The sequence below is a fragment of the Rhinoraja longicauda genome, chromosome 2 (assembly GCF_053455715.1).
Source record: "Rhinoraja longicauda isolate Sanriku21f chromosome 2, sRhiLon1.1, whole genome shotgun sequence".
NCBI lineage: Eukaryota > Metazoa > Chordata > Chondrichthyes > Rajiformes > Arhynchobatidae > Rhinoraja > Rhinoraja longicauda.
This window is the reverse complement of record NC_135954.1, coordinates 59,276,993-59,294,647: the sequence shown is the minus strand read 5'-3', so window position 1 is coordinate 59,294,647 and position 17,655 is coordinate 59,276,993. Positions and strand designations below refer to the sequence as shown.

Here is a 17,655-nt window from a genome sequence, read left to right as displayed (position 1 = left end):
CATCCTCAAACAACCTGCTCTCAGTCAAAGCTGTGAATATAATGCAATGCTTGTGAAGTCTGACAATTTAGACATTCAAGAAAAATCACATATTGGCAACACAAAATACTATAGATTCTGTAACATGGAAGGAAAAAAAAACTTGTTTTTTTAAAACTGTTTTTTAAAATTAGTGCTTGTACAATACCCACACCACACATTGCATAAAGTAAAGCATTGAAAGTGAGGAGCTTTTCAACACCGAGAACAATAACCTATCCTTTTGATCAAGGAGATAAGCTCCCTGCCCACTCACCGACATCGATCTTTCCTTCCATTGTCATCTTAAAGGGTAATCTGTCAGTTGTCCACCTACATCAGATCAACATCCCACTGTATCATTTGACAGACTTCTTCACTGTCGGCATCTCCATTGATTTTTGGGTTGGCTGCAAACTTACTAACCAAGCCACCAACATAATTGCAGAGTTCCCAGCACAGATCACTGCAGAACACCACTGGTACAGATCTCCAGGCAGATTAACACCCAGTCCACTACTACCCTTTGTCTTCAACGGGTAAGCCAGTACTGAATCCAAGTTACCAAGTCATCATGGATTCAATGCATCTTAATTTTATGGATTAGTGCACCATGAAGGACTTTATCAAATGCCTTACCAAAATCCATGTACACAACATCTATTGCTGTGCCCTCATCGTTCACCATCATCTCCTCAATAAGCTATTGAGAAAGCAAGACGTGACCTGCAGCAGACCATCTTTAGTTATCCCATTCTCTTCCAAATGGGAGTAAATCCTATCCAAAAGAAGTAGTGTCCCTACTACCGACACGAGGCCCACTGGCCTATAATTTCTCAATTATCTCTACATGTCTCATAAACAAAGGAATAACATTGGCTACTCTCCACCCCTCTAGGACCTTACTTGTGACTAGAGAGGATACAGAGATCTTCATCGTGGCCACAGTAATCTTCTCACTTGCCTCTCACAATAACCTGGGATAAAACCCATTAGGCCCTGGGGATTTACCCATCTTCATGTTTTTCAAGAGACCCACCACTACCCCCTTCTTGATCTCAAACTGCCCCAGTATGTTATTAGACTGATCTCACTATCCTTCAAGTTCTTCTCCGGTTGTCAGCAATGGAGACAGACATTCAGAAATATAATTCCTGTGGGTTGGACAGCCTAGAATTCAGGGGCAAAGTCAAAAAATTAGAGTGAGGCCAGGAAACAATTCTACACAGTAATGGAAGTTCAGAACACTTCTACAAAAGAGTGATGAGATTGATTGCTCATTTTAAATTTGGTAGATATTTTGTCAAACTTATCAGCTATAAACTCACCGAATAACTAAAAACTGGCCTGAACATTGATATATGATGTTCTGGAAATTATACCAAAATTAAGCAAGTACAGTACCCTCCATAATGTTTGGGCCAAAGACCCATCATTTATTTATTTGACTCAGTGGTCCACAATTTGAGATTTGTAATAGAAAAAAAATCACATGTGGTTAAAGTGCACATTGCCAGATTTTATTAAAGGGCATTTTTATACATTTTGGTTTCACCATGTAGAAATTACAGCTGTGTTTATACATAGTCCTCCCCCCCCCCCCATTTCAGTGCACCATAATGTTTGGGACACATGGCTTCCCAGGCGTTTGTAATTGCTCAGGTGTGTTTAATTGCCTCCTTAATGCAGGTATAAGAGAGCTCTCAGCACCTAGTCTTTCCTCCAGTCTTTAAATCATCTTTGGAAACTTTTATTGCTGTTTATCAACATGAGGACCAACGTTGTGCCAATGAAAGTCAAAGAAGCCATTATAAGACTGAGAAACAAGAACAAAACTGTTAGAGACGTCAGCCAAACCTTAGGCTTACCAAAATCAATTATTTGGAACATCATTAAGAAAGAAAACACTGGTGAGCTTACTAATCGCAAAGGGACTGGCAGGCCAAGGAAGACCTCCACAGCTGATGACAGAAGAATTCTCTCCATGATAGAGAAAAATCCCCAAACACCTGTCCGACAGATCAGAAACACTCTTCAGAAGTCAGGTGTAGATTTGTCAATGACCCCTGTCCGCAGAAGACTTCATGAATAGAAATACAGAGGCTACGCTGCAAGATGCAAACCACTGGTTAGCCGCAAAAATAGGATGGCCAGGTAACAGTTTGCCAAGAAGTACTTAAGAGAGCAACCACAGTTCTGTAAAAGGGTCTTGTGGACAGATGAGATGAAGATTAACTTATATGTTAGATTTAAATTTAGAGATACAGCGCGGAAACAGGCCCTTCGGCCCACCGAGTCCGCGCCGCCCAGCGATCCCCGCACATTAACACAATCCTACACACACTAGGGACAATTTTTACATATTACCCAGTCAATTAACCTACAAACCTGTACGTCTTTGGAGTGTGGGAGGAAACCGAAGATCTCGGAGAAAACCCACGCAGGTCATGGGGAGAACGTACAAACTCCGTACAGACGGCGCCCATAGTCAGGATCGAACCCGAGTCTCCGGCGCTGCAGTCGCTGTAAGGCAGCAACTCTACCGCTGCACCACCGTGCTGCCCTATTAGAGTGATGGCAAGAGCAAAGTATGAAGGAGAGAAGGAACTGCCCAAGATCCAAAGCGTACCACCTCATCTGTGAAACACAGTGGTGGGGGTGTTATGGCCCTATGGCTGCTGAAGGTACTGGCTCACTTATCTTCATTGATCATACAACTGCTGATGGTAGTAGCATAATGAATTCTGAAGTGTATAGTCACATCCTATCAGCTTTTTTCCACGAGTAGTAGTTCTACTCAATAACCAAAGTCTGTAGTCTCTTTTTTGCTCTGGTTTATTTTCACCCACATGTTTAGACCGTGTTGTATCCTTATTGTTTTGATGTGGTTATGCTTTATTCGTAATTGTTAACTGTATGTTGGGTTGTCATTTGTGAGTGGAGCACCAAGGAACATTCCTGGTATATGCACATACTTGGCCAATAAACTCATTCATTCATTCAAGTTCAAACAAATGCCTCAAAACTCATTGGCCGGCGATTCATTCTACAGCAAGACAATGAACCCAAACACACTGCTGAAGCAACAAAGGAGTTTTTCAAAACGAAAAAATGGTCAATTCTTGAGTGGCCAAGACAATCACCCGATCTGAACCCAATTGAGCATGCCTTTTATATGCTGAAGAGTAAACTGAAGGGGACTAGCCCTCAAAACAAGCATAAGCTAAAGATGGCTGCAATACAGGCCTGGCAGAGCATCACCAGAAAAGACACCCAGCAACTGGTGATGTCCATGAATCGCAGATTTCAAGCAGTTATCGCGTGCAAAGGATATGCAACAAAATACTAAACATGACTACTTTCATTTACATGACATTGTTGTGTCCCAAACATTATGGTGCCCTGAAATGGGGGGACTATGCATAAACACCATTGTAATTTCTGCATGGTGAAACCAAAGTGTATAAAAATGGCCTTTATTAAAATTTGACAATGTGCACTTTAACCACATGTGATTTTTTTCTATCACAAATCTCAAATTGTGGAATACAGAGGCAAATAAATAAATGATGGGTCTTTATCCCAAACATTATGGAGGGCACTGTATATAATATGCTTAACCCGAGAACCTTACATACTGGAGAAACATGGGAAAGAGGCAACATAGAGATAACTTAAAAGTCATGTTAGTTAGAGGCATTTTGTGGACTAGGGACATGTTCCGATTGCAAGGCATAGCTAGCTGGAGCAAAGATAAACATTGGATGCTTGTACATTGGGCTGAGGACAATATCATTGACATAAAATCCGAATTACTTTACAACCCCCATAGAGAGGAAATAGAATAACAGCTTTCTTAGCACAAGAAAAGTCCCAGTTGTCAATAGGCTAAAGGCTACTCTAGCAAAATAAGACGTGGCGCACAATGCCAAGGAGCAGCAGAACAGCACTGGAGGACACCAACAACATTGCTAGGCCTGGCCGATCCCTGCACCACTGATCCAGTACGGCTGCCAGGCCAAGGTTAGACTATTCTTTTAAGAACTTGAAAGGCACAATATGACACTGGAAATGTGGCCCCACAGTGTATTCTACTATTCTTACACTACAATTGCTGTATTTTTGTTCTTGGGTATGATTCTGCTTATGTAAAGTTTGTTTACTAAATTGTATGCATGACAATAATAAACCCAAACGACCCTGTTACCACTGCCTCTAATGAGAGATTCCCCCAATTTCCCTCCTACTGATGCCAGATGAAATGATCTATAGTTTGCAATTTTCTCTCTCTGCTTCCTTTCTTAAATTCATGATAAATAAAATGATAACTTCCAGTCTGTGGGAATGGTTAAAATTTTGAAAAGAAAATCAACCACCAGTCCTTGTACCATCTCTAGAGCCATCTCTGTTATCCTACAACATTTACAGATAGCTCTATACATGTTCACCCACGACGATGAACACAAAATACATTTAATTTTTCTGTCATATCTGTATTCTATATAATTTGATATCAATCTGTAATCTTTTCCTTTTTTAGACATATTTCCATGCATTTGAAAACAAACAGCTTCCTTGAATATTTGTAGCAATTTCATCGCCATTTTTGCTTTGCAGCTCAGGTGAGACTGCAGGAAGAAGTAATACAAATTTGAGTTGTGGAACAAAAATGAACATAAAAGCTAATTTGAATCAGAGCCATGCGACACAAAAACATGTTTTTTTGCCCCTCCATAACGATACTGTCCATTACATCTACCTATATTAATCCCATTTATCTGCACACTGCCCTCAGCATGGCAGCTGTGGAGAGGAAACAGTTGCCCATCTCTCCGCAGTGTGGGGATTTACTAAGCAGGTCTGGAGAATGATGCAAGGGTCTTTGTCGCAGTTAATCCTAAACAGAATTAACTGAATTCAGGACTCACTGATTTACGGGCTGTTCCCAGGGATACATTCGGAGACGGACATCAGGTTCTGCTGGAAGATCATTAGTGAAAGCTCTTTGGTCTGCCCAAAACTTGTTGGCCTACCAATACAGTGAGTTGTCAATAGACAATAGACAATAGACAATAGGTGCAGGAGTAGGCCATTCAGCCCTTCGAGCCAGCACCGCCATTCAATGCGATCATGGCTGATCACTCTCAATCAGTACCCCGTTCCTGCCTTCTCCCCATACCCCCTCACTCCGCTATCCTTAAGAGCTCTATCCAGCTCTCTCTTGAAAGCATCCAACGAACTGGCCTCCACTGCCCTCTGAGGCAGAGAATTCCACACCTTCACCACTCTCTGACTGAAAAAGTTCTTCCTCATCTCCGTTCTAAATGGCCTACCCCTTATTCTCAAACTGTGGCCCCTTGTTCTGGACTCCCCCAACATTGGGAACATGTTATCTGCCTCAGGAAATGTAAGAAAATAACTGCAGATGCTGGTACAAATCGAAGGTATTTATTCACAAAATGCTGGAGTAACTCAGCAGGTCAGGCAGCATCTCAGGAGAGAAGGAATGGGTGACATTTCGGGTCAAGACCCTTCTTCAGACTGATGTCAGGGGGGCGGGACAAAGGAAGGATATAGGTGGAGACAGGAAGTTAGAGGGAGAACTGGGAAGGGGGAGGGAAGAGAGGGACCGAGGAACTATCTAAAGTTGGAGAAGTCAATGTTCATACCACTGGGCTGCAAGCTGTCAGGGAATGTTGCCAACTGGCCCATTCCAGATTGCAGGGGTACATGCTGAAGAACTAACTGAACTTGGTGAAACCAACCCCAAGGACTACAGTGTAGGATACGCAGAGAATGTCTGGAGTTTTTGCAGTTTTTATTTTATATATTTTTTATTCCGAATAGTTATTTTTGGAAATTAAAAAAAACCTGTAATAGGTTGAGAGCCTTCTATGCCTTGGTGATTCATGTTCTTATCCAGATGCGTCTTAACTTGTGAGAGAGCATTTCTTCCACCACTGCGTTGGCATTGCATTCCAGATTCCAACCACCCTGTTTCCCAGCACTCCTTTAAATCTTCCACTTTAATCCTGTACCTTCCTATCTTATATGGAAGAAAATGTTGTTGCGTTACCTCAGTTTTGAGGCACAAGTTGTGCTAAGTTATCAGATACTTTGAGCAGTTCACATCAATTGCACATGCGACACCATACTCCTGAAACATGTGCCCTACTCCAAGCATTTATGGGACAAGATTACCAGGAGGCTGAAGAACAGATTCAAGGATGTGCTCACATCTTCCTTTTAAAGCATACAACATCCCCAGAGACTCCTGGAATCTTTGGCCCATGAATGCTTGAAGTGCAGAAGGAGCACTTTGGATGGAAGTGAGAACATCCACAAGGAGCAGACCACACTATAAACCATACACTTGTCTGGCCTGTCAGTTACTACTTTCCCCATTCTGTGGAAAAATCTACAGTTCCCACAATGGCCTTATTAGCCACGTCAAAACCCATAAAATTGGAGTGGAGGCATCTTTGATGAACATGGATTCCCTAAGAAAAGGGTGACTGGACCAGTAACCCAGGAGATCTGTATTACAATCTTACCGTGGGAACTGTGGAACCTAAAGACATTTAACAATCACGAATTGAGAAAGAAAAAGCTATTCTTAATAATGATTACCATGCAATCGCCAGATTGTTGTAGAAACTCATCTGTTCCCCTCATGCCCTTCGGAAAAAGAAATCTGCCATACTTAGTTGGTCAGGCTTACATGCGATTCCAAACCGTTATAACCCTACAACGCTGAACAGGATGGGTTTTTTAAAAGTCATGTTAAGAATATAACCATTTTTTTCCTCGAAAAAATGCAGATCAACAATACAGAATGATGGATTCAAATAGATGGAAACAAGAGAGGAATTACAGAATATCACAAGTGAAAAAAACAGCAAGGTTCGGCGCAAGTGAACTGCAACTATACAGGTAAACAACCCTGAAAGCACAGATGAGTACAAATAAATGGGGACAGCATCTTAATCAATATTTGGTTGGTTTGAACATGGTTCCGTTAGCTTGGTTTCAGCTACTCAACTGCAAAATATATTGTTTCTTGCATTTTTTTTTGCATATGCATCATGATCAAATATAAAATAAGTAATTTTACACAGATTCCAGAGAAAAAGTACCAGTCATTTAGGTTAAAAAAAAAAAATCACAACCAAGGGAGAAATGTAATCTTTAACTACCATTTCTGAATTATAAACTTGCATCTGTTCCATGGATTGATTTAAATTTAGTGATTTGCATTATACATGCTTAAAAAAAGTTGTATGTAAAGAAACTCAATTTCCCTGTAAAATAGCTGTAAATAGAGTCAATGTCAGATGGACATCTTGGCACATGACCTTTTCCCAACTTTTTCCCTGCCAACCAAGATGGCTTAGTCCCATTTGCCTGCATTTAGCCCAGAGCCCTCTAAACCCTTCCTATCCATGTAACTGTGCAAATGTTTTTTTAAACGTCGTAATGGTATCCACTTCCACAGCTTCCTTTGGCAGCTCATTCCAAATACAGACTATCCTCCAAGTGAAAAGGTTCACTGAGCAGTGCATTTATGTCAGAGCAAGAAACAGTGATGATATTTACTTAATTCTCAAACAGAATCAATATAGAGGTGGTTAAAAACACTTACAATCAACCAACTTCCAGCTCTAGAAAGAAACTTAGTATAAAAACAGGACGACTTTTTACGTTGTTTTGATTGTGAAATAAGAATGGTTAAGTACAAGAATTTTCCCCAAAAGCACATCACAATTACAGATCATTTAAGAAATCTATAAACTTTCATTAAACCAGGATATCATTTGGATTTTCAGCCCCCACATCTACCCTCCCAGATTACAAATATACAGTATTTCTTGCATTAATTACAGTTGTCCTGTTTTTATCCTGTAATATTCTAAAGAATATTACAGTAAACCCTTGTTTTAACAGACTTCTTTATAATGGATTTTGATTATAGTAGACCAAATCTGTTGTGGACAGATTGCTGCTTCATGGAATGACCACTAGGTGGATGGAACAAATGGTGTTTTTGAACCATTTTAGCTGGGTTTAGTTTAAAGATACAGTGTGGAAACAGCGCGTCCGTTCCCATCAGCGATCACCCATACACTATGTGAGAGGAAAGATAGAACCACTGACATCGTGCTGCAGAAGACGATTTGCAGATCTGACAGGTCCCCTTTCAGGGGAAAATGACAGGAGCAGCCAGATCATTGACTTCACATCTGGCTCTGTTGTGCAGCAGGGGAGGGAAAAGTCTTAAGTGAGCAGTGTTATAGAATTCCTTAATCAGGGGCACAAACAGCCATTGTCATGATCTGTATTGGTGTGAACGACATAGGCAAGAGAGATGAGGCCTGCAAAGTGAATTTAGAAGCTAGGCAGAAAGTTAAAAAGTAGGACCTCCAAGGATGAAATATCACGATTACTCCCTGTATCACGTCGGTGAGATGAGAAATAGGAAGATGGTTTAAACCGAAGATAAACACAAAAAGTTGGAGTAACTCAGCGGGACAGGCATCAACTCTGGAGAGAACTTTGAAATTGCAACAGTGCATGGAACTAGAATATTGTAGCCATTACAGAGATTTGGTTGTAGAAGGACAGGACACGCAGATCAATGTTCCAGGATTCAGATATTTCAGGTACGATAGAGGGGGATGCACGAGCTCAGGGAATTGAATTACCCGTTAAAGACAATGTCACAGCAACACTTAGAGATGATGTAGAAACAAGAATCTGCAGATGCTGGTTTACAAACAGGGCACAAAGTAACTCAGCAGCTCAGGCAGCACTTAGGAAGTGAGTCTGGCCAGATGATCGCAGCTTCAATGGGAGAGCATATTGGGAACAGTGATCATAACTTTGTATGTTTTCAGATTTTAGTCTTTACTTTAAACTTCAGAGATACAGCTGGGCCCACTGAGTCCCCACCGACCAGCAGCGAACACCCTGAACACAAACACTGCCTTACACTCTAGGGACAATTTCTAATCTTACCGAAGCCAATGAACCTACAAACCGGTGCTTCTTTGGAATGTGGGAGGAAACCGGAGAACACCCACGCAGTCACAGGGAGAATGTACAAACTCTGCACACAGAGCACCTATGGCCAGGATCGAACCCGGGTCTCTGGTGCTATAAGGCAGCAATTTACCGCTGCACCACTCTTCCACCCAGATGGTTATGAAAGAGGATAAGAATTGACCTCAGGACAAAGTGCTAAATTGGGAAAGGGCTAATTGCAAAAAGTATGAGGAAGGATCTGGGCAAGTCGGGAGTAGCTGTTATTAGGTAGGTCCACGACTAATAGGCCAGCAGATCAGAATTCAGGACCTACATGTACTGCGAGGACACAGGACAAGGATACAAGGCTTGGGAACCTTTAATGACGAGACAAGTTGCAAATTGGTCAAAAAAAGAAAAAAGGAACCATGTGTAAGGTTTAGGAAAATGAATTTGTCTGGGCATTGGAGAATATAAACAAGCAAACTTAAAAGAGGAATCAGGAGTGCTAAAAAAACAGCTTGAATTGTAGAATTACAGTAGGATTGTCAGAGTAGGATTACAGAGAATCCTTTGCCATTTTATACATATTAAAAACAAGAGGATAACTGGGGAGGGGTAGGACCACTCAAAGGGGGGAAATTTATGTCTGGAGCTGGAGAAAATGAAAAGGTACTAAATTAGTAGGGGCACTCCCTGAGTTACGTAATAGGTGACTTAGATAAACTCTCACTTAGACAATTCACATTATGTGGTCCTGTTTTTCGAATTACTTGTATTATTGCAACAGGCGGATGGTGAGGGTTTCCTGTCAGCTTCATGGATATAAAAGCATAGCGCAGGCTTTCTGCACTTGCAGTTTCGGCCTCTGTCAGGCCCGGCCTCTCTGCACCATCTGTTGTTGCGGCTCATGTTGTAGCCTCTGGCTGACCACGCTTTCTTCAGGCTGCTGCCACCAACAGGACTTGCTCAGTCACCGTGGGGCTCCTCTGTAGTCACCGACATCTTCCAAGGCGGAATGGACTAAGCAATGGGAGGAGAAGGTAGTGGTGGTGAAAGGAGTGGACAAAGCAATGGCCGACAGCAAGGAGCAGCAGCTGGTGAGAGGGGAGCCCCCATGGCGACCGAGCCTTGGCCTAAAATATGTGCCGCAACAACAGCCACATTAAAGGGACGGCACGGCAAATGGTGAAGTGCTCACTGGTGCAGACACAAAGTGCTGAAGAAACTCAGGTCAGGTAGCATTTGTAGAGACCAGGCAGCACGGTGGCACAGCGGTAGAGTTGCCACCTTACAGCGAATGCAGCGCCGGAGACCTGGGTTCGATCCCGACTACGGCTGCTGTCTGTACAGAGTTTGTACGTTCTCCCCGTGACCTAAGCGGGTTTTCTCCGAGATCTTCGGGTTTCCTCCCACACTCCAAAGGCGTACAGGTTTGTAGGTTAATTGGCTTCGTAAATGTAAAAATTGTCCCTAATGGGTATTGGATAGTGTTAATGTGCGGGGATCGCTGGTCGGCACGGACCCGGCGGGCTGAAAAGGCCTGTTTCCGCGCTGTATCTCTAAACTAAACGTGGTCAGGATGTTTCGGGTCGGGATCCTTGTACAGTATGCTTTCTATCTTGCAACTGTAAGAAGTTTGTAAGAGACACTGGAGACATGCCATTAGACTTGACCCATGTGTGACATTGCAAACAGTTTTGTCTGTCGTGGCAGGATGGTTAAAGCCCTGATTCAATCAATTTGAAGAAAAGTCCTGACCTGAAATGTTACCTATCCATGTTTTCCTGAGATGCTGCCTGACCTGTTGAGTTACTCCAGTACTTTGTGTTGTGCAGAGTTAGAGAAGTCAATGTCCATACCGCGGGGGTGCAAGCTACCCAAGCAAAATACAAGGTGCTGTTCCTCCAATTTGTGCTGGGTCTCACTCTGACAATGGAGGAGGCCCAGGACAGAAAGGTCAGTGTGGAATGGGAGGGGGAGTTAAAGTGTTGAGCAACCGGGAGATCAGGTAGGTTTAGGCGAACTGAGCACAGGTGTTCAGCAAAACGATTGCCGAGCCTGCACTTGGTCTCGCCGATATACAGGAGTCCACACCTGGAACAGCGGATACAGATGACGAGGTTGGAGGTGCAAGTGAACCTCTGCCTCACCTGGAAAGACTGTCGGGGTCCTTGGACGGAGTCGAGAGGAGAGGTATAGGGACAGATGTTGCATCTCCTGCGGTTGCAGGGGAAAGTACCCGAGGAGGGGGCGGTTTGGGTGGGAAGGGACGAGTTGACCAGGACTCTGCGGAAAGCGGAAAGGGGTGGAGATGGGAAGATAGCGAAAATGTCAGAGGATTATATGTGCCGTATGCGACGGCTGATGGGGTGGAAGGAGAGGACCAGGATGACTCTGTCCTTGTTACGAATGGGGGGAGGGAGAGCAAGACCAGAGCTGCCCAGGAGACCCTCGTGAGAGCCTCATCTATAATGGAAGAGGGGAGCCCTAAAGAATGAGGACATCTCCGATGACCTGGTATGGAACACCTCATCTTGGGCGCAGATGCAGCGTAGACGGAGGAATTGGGAGTAGGGGATAGAGTCTTTACAGGAAGCAGGGTGGGAGGAAGTGTAGCCTAGATAGCTATGCGAGTCAGTGGGCTTATAATAGATGTCAGTCGATAGTGATGGAGATGGTGTGATCTAGAAAGGAAGAGAGGTGTCGGAGATGGTCCGTGAATTTGAGTGCAGGATGGAAATTAGTCATGAAGTTAACGAAGTCAGTGAGTTCTGCATGGGTGCAGGAGGTAGCACCGATGTAGTCATCAATGTAGCGGAGGTAGTGTTTGGGGATAGGGCCAGTGTATGCCTGGAACAGTGATTGTTCGACGTACCCTACAAAGAGTCTGAAGAAGGGTCTCGACCCAAAACGTTACCCATTCCTTGGCTCCAAAGATGCTGCTTGTCCCGCTGAGTTATTCCAGCATTTTGTGCGTACCTTCGATTTAAACCAGCTTCTTTGCTATGCAGTTCTTTCGTACCCTACAAAGAGGCAGGCATAGTTAGGGCCCATGCGAGTGCCCATAGCTACGCCTTGGATTTGGAGGAAGTGGGTGGAGTCAAAGGAGAAATTGTTTAGGGTATGGACCAGGTTTGCTAGGCGGAGGAGAGTATTAGTAGATGGAAATTGGCTGGTTCTGTGGTCGAGGAAGAAACTGAGGGTTTTAAGACCTTCCCGGTGGGGGGTGGGCCAGTCTTCATTAGTCAGTTCATTGAATACAAGAGCAGAGGTCAAGCTCCAACTTTATGAAACATTGGTCAAACTTCATCTGGGGTACTACATGCAGTTCTGATCAACACAGCATAGGAAGGATGAGATAGTACTGGAGAGGATACAGAGAACATTCTCCAGGATATTGCTCCGGTTGAAACACTTCAGCAATGAGGAGTGACTGGACAAGCTAAACCTGTTTTTGCTGGAATGGAGGAGGTTAAGAAGAGACATGATTGAGATGTATAAAATAAGATTGGGTAAACTGCAGGAATCCTTTCCCCTAATCAGAGGTGAATAAAACCAGTGGACGTAGAGCAAGGGGTAAGAGATTTAGGAGGGGGGATGCGAGGGCCTTTTTTCACCCAGAAAGTGCTGGATACTTGGAATGCACTGTTGGAAAGAGTGGCACAAGCATAGTCACTCACAGCATTTAAGATGTGTCCAGTCGTCCAGACAAAGGAGGTCATGAGCCTAGTCCTGGCATATGGGATTTATACAGATGTGTGCTCTCCGGTTGGCATGGATTTGGTGGGTTGAACGAACTGTCCGTGGAATAAAGGGAATAAGGATAGGGCAGGAAAAAGGGCATGCTGCTGTGATTTTGTTGAATAGCAAAACAGATCCAAATGGCTCACTCCTGCCCCTGTTTCGTATATTTTTGGTTGTCAGACGGGATTACTTCTTTATAGTTACACTCAACTGCATAAAGCCATGATCAAATCTGATAGAGTGAATATGCACCTAGTGATCCATTTTAAGCAGCTAAATATATCTACACGGGAATACACAAACTACTCTGCAAAGGTCACATCAAACATTATTTCAATTAGGTAGGCAACATATTTTGTCATGTTATAGCCTGATAAGACATATTTAAAAATGAATATATTAAGCCTCTATGAAACTGGCACACTAGCGATTTTGGTGGTGCTGGACTGATAGATTTCTTAGACCAATGGATGCTATTCTAATTTATACTCCATTAATTTTAATTCACTAGTGACATACATTTTCCAATGAACCCATTATGCTTCAAGCAAAGGTAGGAACTCAGTGTGGCGAGAGGGGGGGCAGGAACCGGCATCTGGTGGGCCAGATGCTGACCCAGTCTGCTTCCAGCATCTGCAGTCTTATCTTTGATGAATCATCTGTATTTTCAAACAATTAGGCAACAGATTATCAGAAATTTATTGGATCTCTCAATTTCACTGGCTCACCTTGTAAAACTAAACAGGTTATAATAAATCATGATTTACACTACATGATAGTAATATGAACTATATCAGCTTCCTAATTTATTAATAATAAATTTACATGTTAAAAACCCATCAAGAAAGGCTGAAATAACGGATACTAGAAATTAACTTATGTGCCTACTTCACTAAAAAGGTATTCAAAAACGACTTGGAGGTTTGCAATTTTTATTGATCTGACTGCTAGTTAAATATTAATTCTTTACGATATTGATTAAATTGTTCAAAAGGGATGGTTTAAATCGAATATGGACACAAAATGCTGGAGTAACTCAGAAGGGTCTCGACCCGAAATGTCACCTGTTCCTTCTCTCCAGAGATGCTGCCTGTTACTCCAGCATTTTGTGTCTATCTTGTTCAAAAGGAAGGATGCCTTAGGCTAAGTGGGATGTAACTGTGTCTCTCTCCCCTCTCCGTCAGGCAAAAGATATAGAATCGTGAAAACGCACATCTCCAGATTCAGGGACAGTTTTTTTCCCCAGCTGTTATCAGGCACCTGAACCATCCTATCACAACAAGAAAGCAGTAATCTTCCGCAGTAACTGTAATCTTCCTCATAGGTGACCCTCGGACTAACCTTAATCGGACTTTGCTGGCTTTACCTTGCACTAAACGTTATTCCCTTATCATGTATCTATACACTGTAAAGGGCTCGATTGTAAATCGATGGGCTTGATTGTACAAATACATATTTGTAATCATGTATTGTCTTTCTGTTGACTGGATAGCACACAACAAAAGCTTTTCACTGTATCTATGCTACACAATAAACTAAACTGAACTTTACAAAGTTATTAATATGACTCTGTCCTATTTGGAAATAATTATTTTGGTGCACTGTCCCTAACATGGAAACTTGCTATTGCAGGTTCTAAAATCACTGGAATAATTTAGATACAACCCAAATTTTTTTTAGATCAAATTAAAATGAGCCCTTTGCTGGAATGGAAACCGAAGGAAGGAATCCTTGGTGCACAATGGTGAGAAAAGCAACACCAACAAAGCAGGAAGTATCTGCAGTTTTAATTTTGAGGAAGTCAGCACGACAGCAAGTCCAGTTTTGATTGTAAATTCTGCTGTACAGAAGGACACATTATCAAAGTAGAAAACTATATCTCAATGCCAAAAATGCTCATTTATAAAATTTTGTGAATATGATGCTTGAGAATTTTGAAAATAAATCACATTATGCTATGTCTAATCTCAAAATGTATTAGCATTAAACACTGTGGCACTTGACAGGGAGGGGCAGCATCTTAACTTCACGACAAACCCCTGGTATCTAAACATGCAAATTATACAATTTAGTAAATTATAAAAATGAGGAAGTTCACTAAATTTAATTCATTTCATGGAGCAGAGCAATATCAGTTCTCTATTCAAAACTAGACAGCAGTCTTTTACAACTACCTCTGCATGTGCAAAATACAAATGCAGTTGATTTTAATACCAATTTCTAATGCTGGTTTGCTATTTGAAAACTAGCATTATCAAATATGTAGTTTACATATCTGTAGTTTACTTTTATTCCCCCATTGTTGGATACAATTTAATCATAACTTTAAGAGATTTGTCCAGATATAATTCTGAAGGCACTCTTCAAGTTTATGCCAAGACCAGCAAAATGGCGCTTACCTGCCAAACGCTCATCAGTCTCTCTGTTTCCATCATCAGAATACCGAGCAAAATCCAAAGAATCTAGGGTGCTTATGCTGCCAGCTCGATCTATTAAAGAGAAAGGAGGAGTGAGATTTTAGAACCAGATTCATTTTGACTTTTCATTGTATCTGTTGACAACGAGCTATTGATTTTTCTGGGGATAGTCATTTGTGAAGGGTGCTAATAGTTGCCACTATTTAAAATGTATTAATATTTTGATTTCACTGCCAACTGTAAAAGTTCTAATGTTTCATTCTTCAATTCTGGATTTCAAGAGTCAAGATATATATAAGACAAAACCAATGCCCCCAAATCTATGTACATCGGAGCTTATTTGGAGGTTGAAATGTTTAATAGCAGTAGGGAAGAAGCTGTTCCTGAACCTGGACATTAGTTTTCTAACTCCTATATCTTCTTCCCGATGGCAGGAGTGAAATGAGACTCCACCAGAAGAACTTTTTTTCAATCCATCTGAAGAATCCCTTTACTTCAGTTGGATCACTCCTCAAACACCTTAGTTTAAAGAATTACATGACAACTCTTTATTACTTCTCCCCTTAAACAACATATTGTGCTCCAATATCTCTTTTGGTGATTCTGCAATGCATCTAACCATGGTCCCAAGTTCTAAACACCCACAATCATAAAATTAGAGTAGAGTATTGTAAATCATATCATCATCACCAATCCAAACCATCTCTCACCTCCATGTCTGCATTCTCATTCGCTACTCCAACAAGCTTCCCATACTCAATGTTGTGACTCAGTAAATTTGAAAGACAGGAATTTATGGTCTTCCATTACTATACCATCAATAAAGCTGATGGTTTGTTTCGCATAGCCCCACCTACCGTTTTGATGCTCACTTCCTCAGTTACTGGCTATGCAGCCTTCACCTTGTTTTCTTGACCATTTCTTGTTTTAAAGCATCTCAAACAGGAGGGAACATTTAACCTTCCTAGAACAAATTGCTTTATTGTATTTCCCCATAATTCATGTTGCAGGGAAAAGAATCTTCAATGAAAAAATGTTTGGTAATATTCAAGAGAAGCAGGAATTACACCATGTAAAGACAATTCTAGGACCAGGCAAAAACCTATCCTGAGTAAACTGTCTGAAAGACTTGCTGAGTGGTTGAATTAATGGACATATTAATTAGGGACAAGAGTCAAATCCCACCAGTGTAACCGGGGAGTTTAAAATCAATCAATTAAGTCAATTAATTGTGAAGCTAATATTGGTAATGGAGAGAATTGAATGACTGGACTGTTAAATGGTCTGGTCTACATGCAGAATCCAGACCAACGACAATTGGCCAAATATCAGTTATGGGGAATCTTTGCTGATTTGTCACTGGCACCAATTAAAATACAATTGTAATGTATCTCAGAAGGAGGGAGGAAAAAAAACCATAGGATGAGGTCTCTGGAGACTGGGTGCAGAACACTTGTTGCAACAACAGTTCTAATTTATATTTAGCTGTGATAAACTTGATCCATTATCCAGCACCAAAATTCTGCAGGTAGACACAAAATGCTGCAGTAACTCAACGGGACAGGCAGCATCTTTGGAGAGACGGAATGGATGATGTTTTGGGTCGAGACCCTTCTTCAGACAAGGGAGGTGCCGTGGTAGTCTGGCGAGCTGACCTCTACTGGGTTGAGGCCAGGCGACACCTCCTCCTACGTATCCTTGGACCATGAACCCACAGACGAGCATCAGGCCTTAATATTACAAAACCATTTCTGATTTCATTACTTCCGGCTCTCTGCCTTCCAAAGCCTCAAACCGTATCGTTCCCCAGCCCCGCACGGCCCGATTTTATCTCCTCCCCAAAATGCACAAATAAAACTGCCCTGGCAGAGCCATTGTTTCTGCTAGTTCATGTCCCACTGAATGAATTTCCACATACCTCGACTCCATCCAATCCCTCCCTACCTATGTCCAAGACACCACACATGCCTTTTGTCAAATATTACAATAATAATTATTATTAATAAAAAATATATTTTTTAAATGCACCAAAATTCTGAAAAACTAATTATTGCTCAGAGTTTTTATCTTTGCATCTATAGTCAATTACAAAGTATTGGCAATGCAGCTTAGGAAAACTAACATTCACCACTAAAGCTTGTTTTGCTGGATGCCATTTCTGAAGTATGATTAGGTATTTCAAATAACAAGTCAAGTCTAGTCAACTTTAATTGTCAGATACATATACAAGATGTGCAGTGAAATGAAAGTGGTAACGCCTGCGGATTGTGCTAAAACTACAAAACAGAACACAAAAAATAAATTATTACAGTAAATTAAATTAGTCCCTGGTGATATGAGAGTTAACAGCCTGTGGGAAGAAACTCCGTCTCATCCTCTCTGTTTTCACAGTATGACAGTGTAGGCGTTTGCCTGACCGTAGCAGCTGGAACAGTCCGTTGCTGGGGTGGTA

General features: G+C 41.9%; 1 protein-coding gene across 5 annotated transcripts in view; it reads right to left on the bottom strand.

Annotated features, from left to right (window-relative positions):
- Positions 1 to 17,655, bottom strand: part of relch (RAB11 binding and LisH domain, coiled-coil and HEAT repeat containing) — a 118,986-nt gene that overhangs the window by 86,081 nt on the left and 15,250 nt on the right. For all 5 annotated transcript variants that reach the window (XR_013548780.1, XM_078419588.1, XM_078419620.1 and 2 more), the window contains exon 2: positions 15,186 to 15,275. Coding sequence is in view for 4 of the 5 variants with exons in the window: in XM_078419588.1 (XP_078275714.1) it covers positions 15,186 to 15,275 (90 nt within the window). In the remaining variant the exon portion in view is untranslated. The remainder of the gene's footprint in view (positions 1 to 15,185; positions 15,276 to 17,655) is intronic.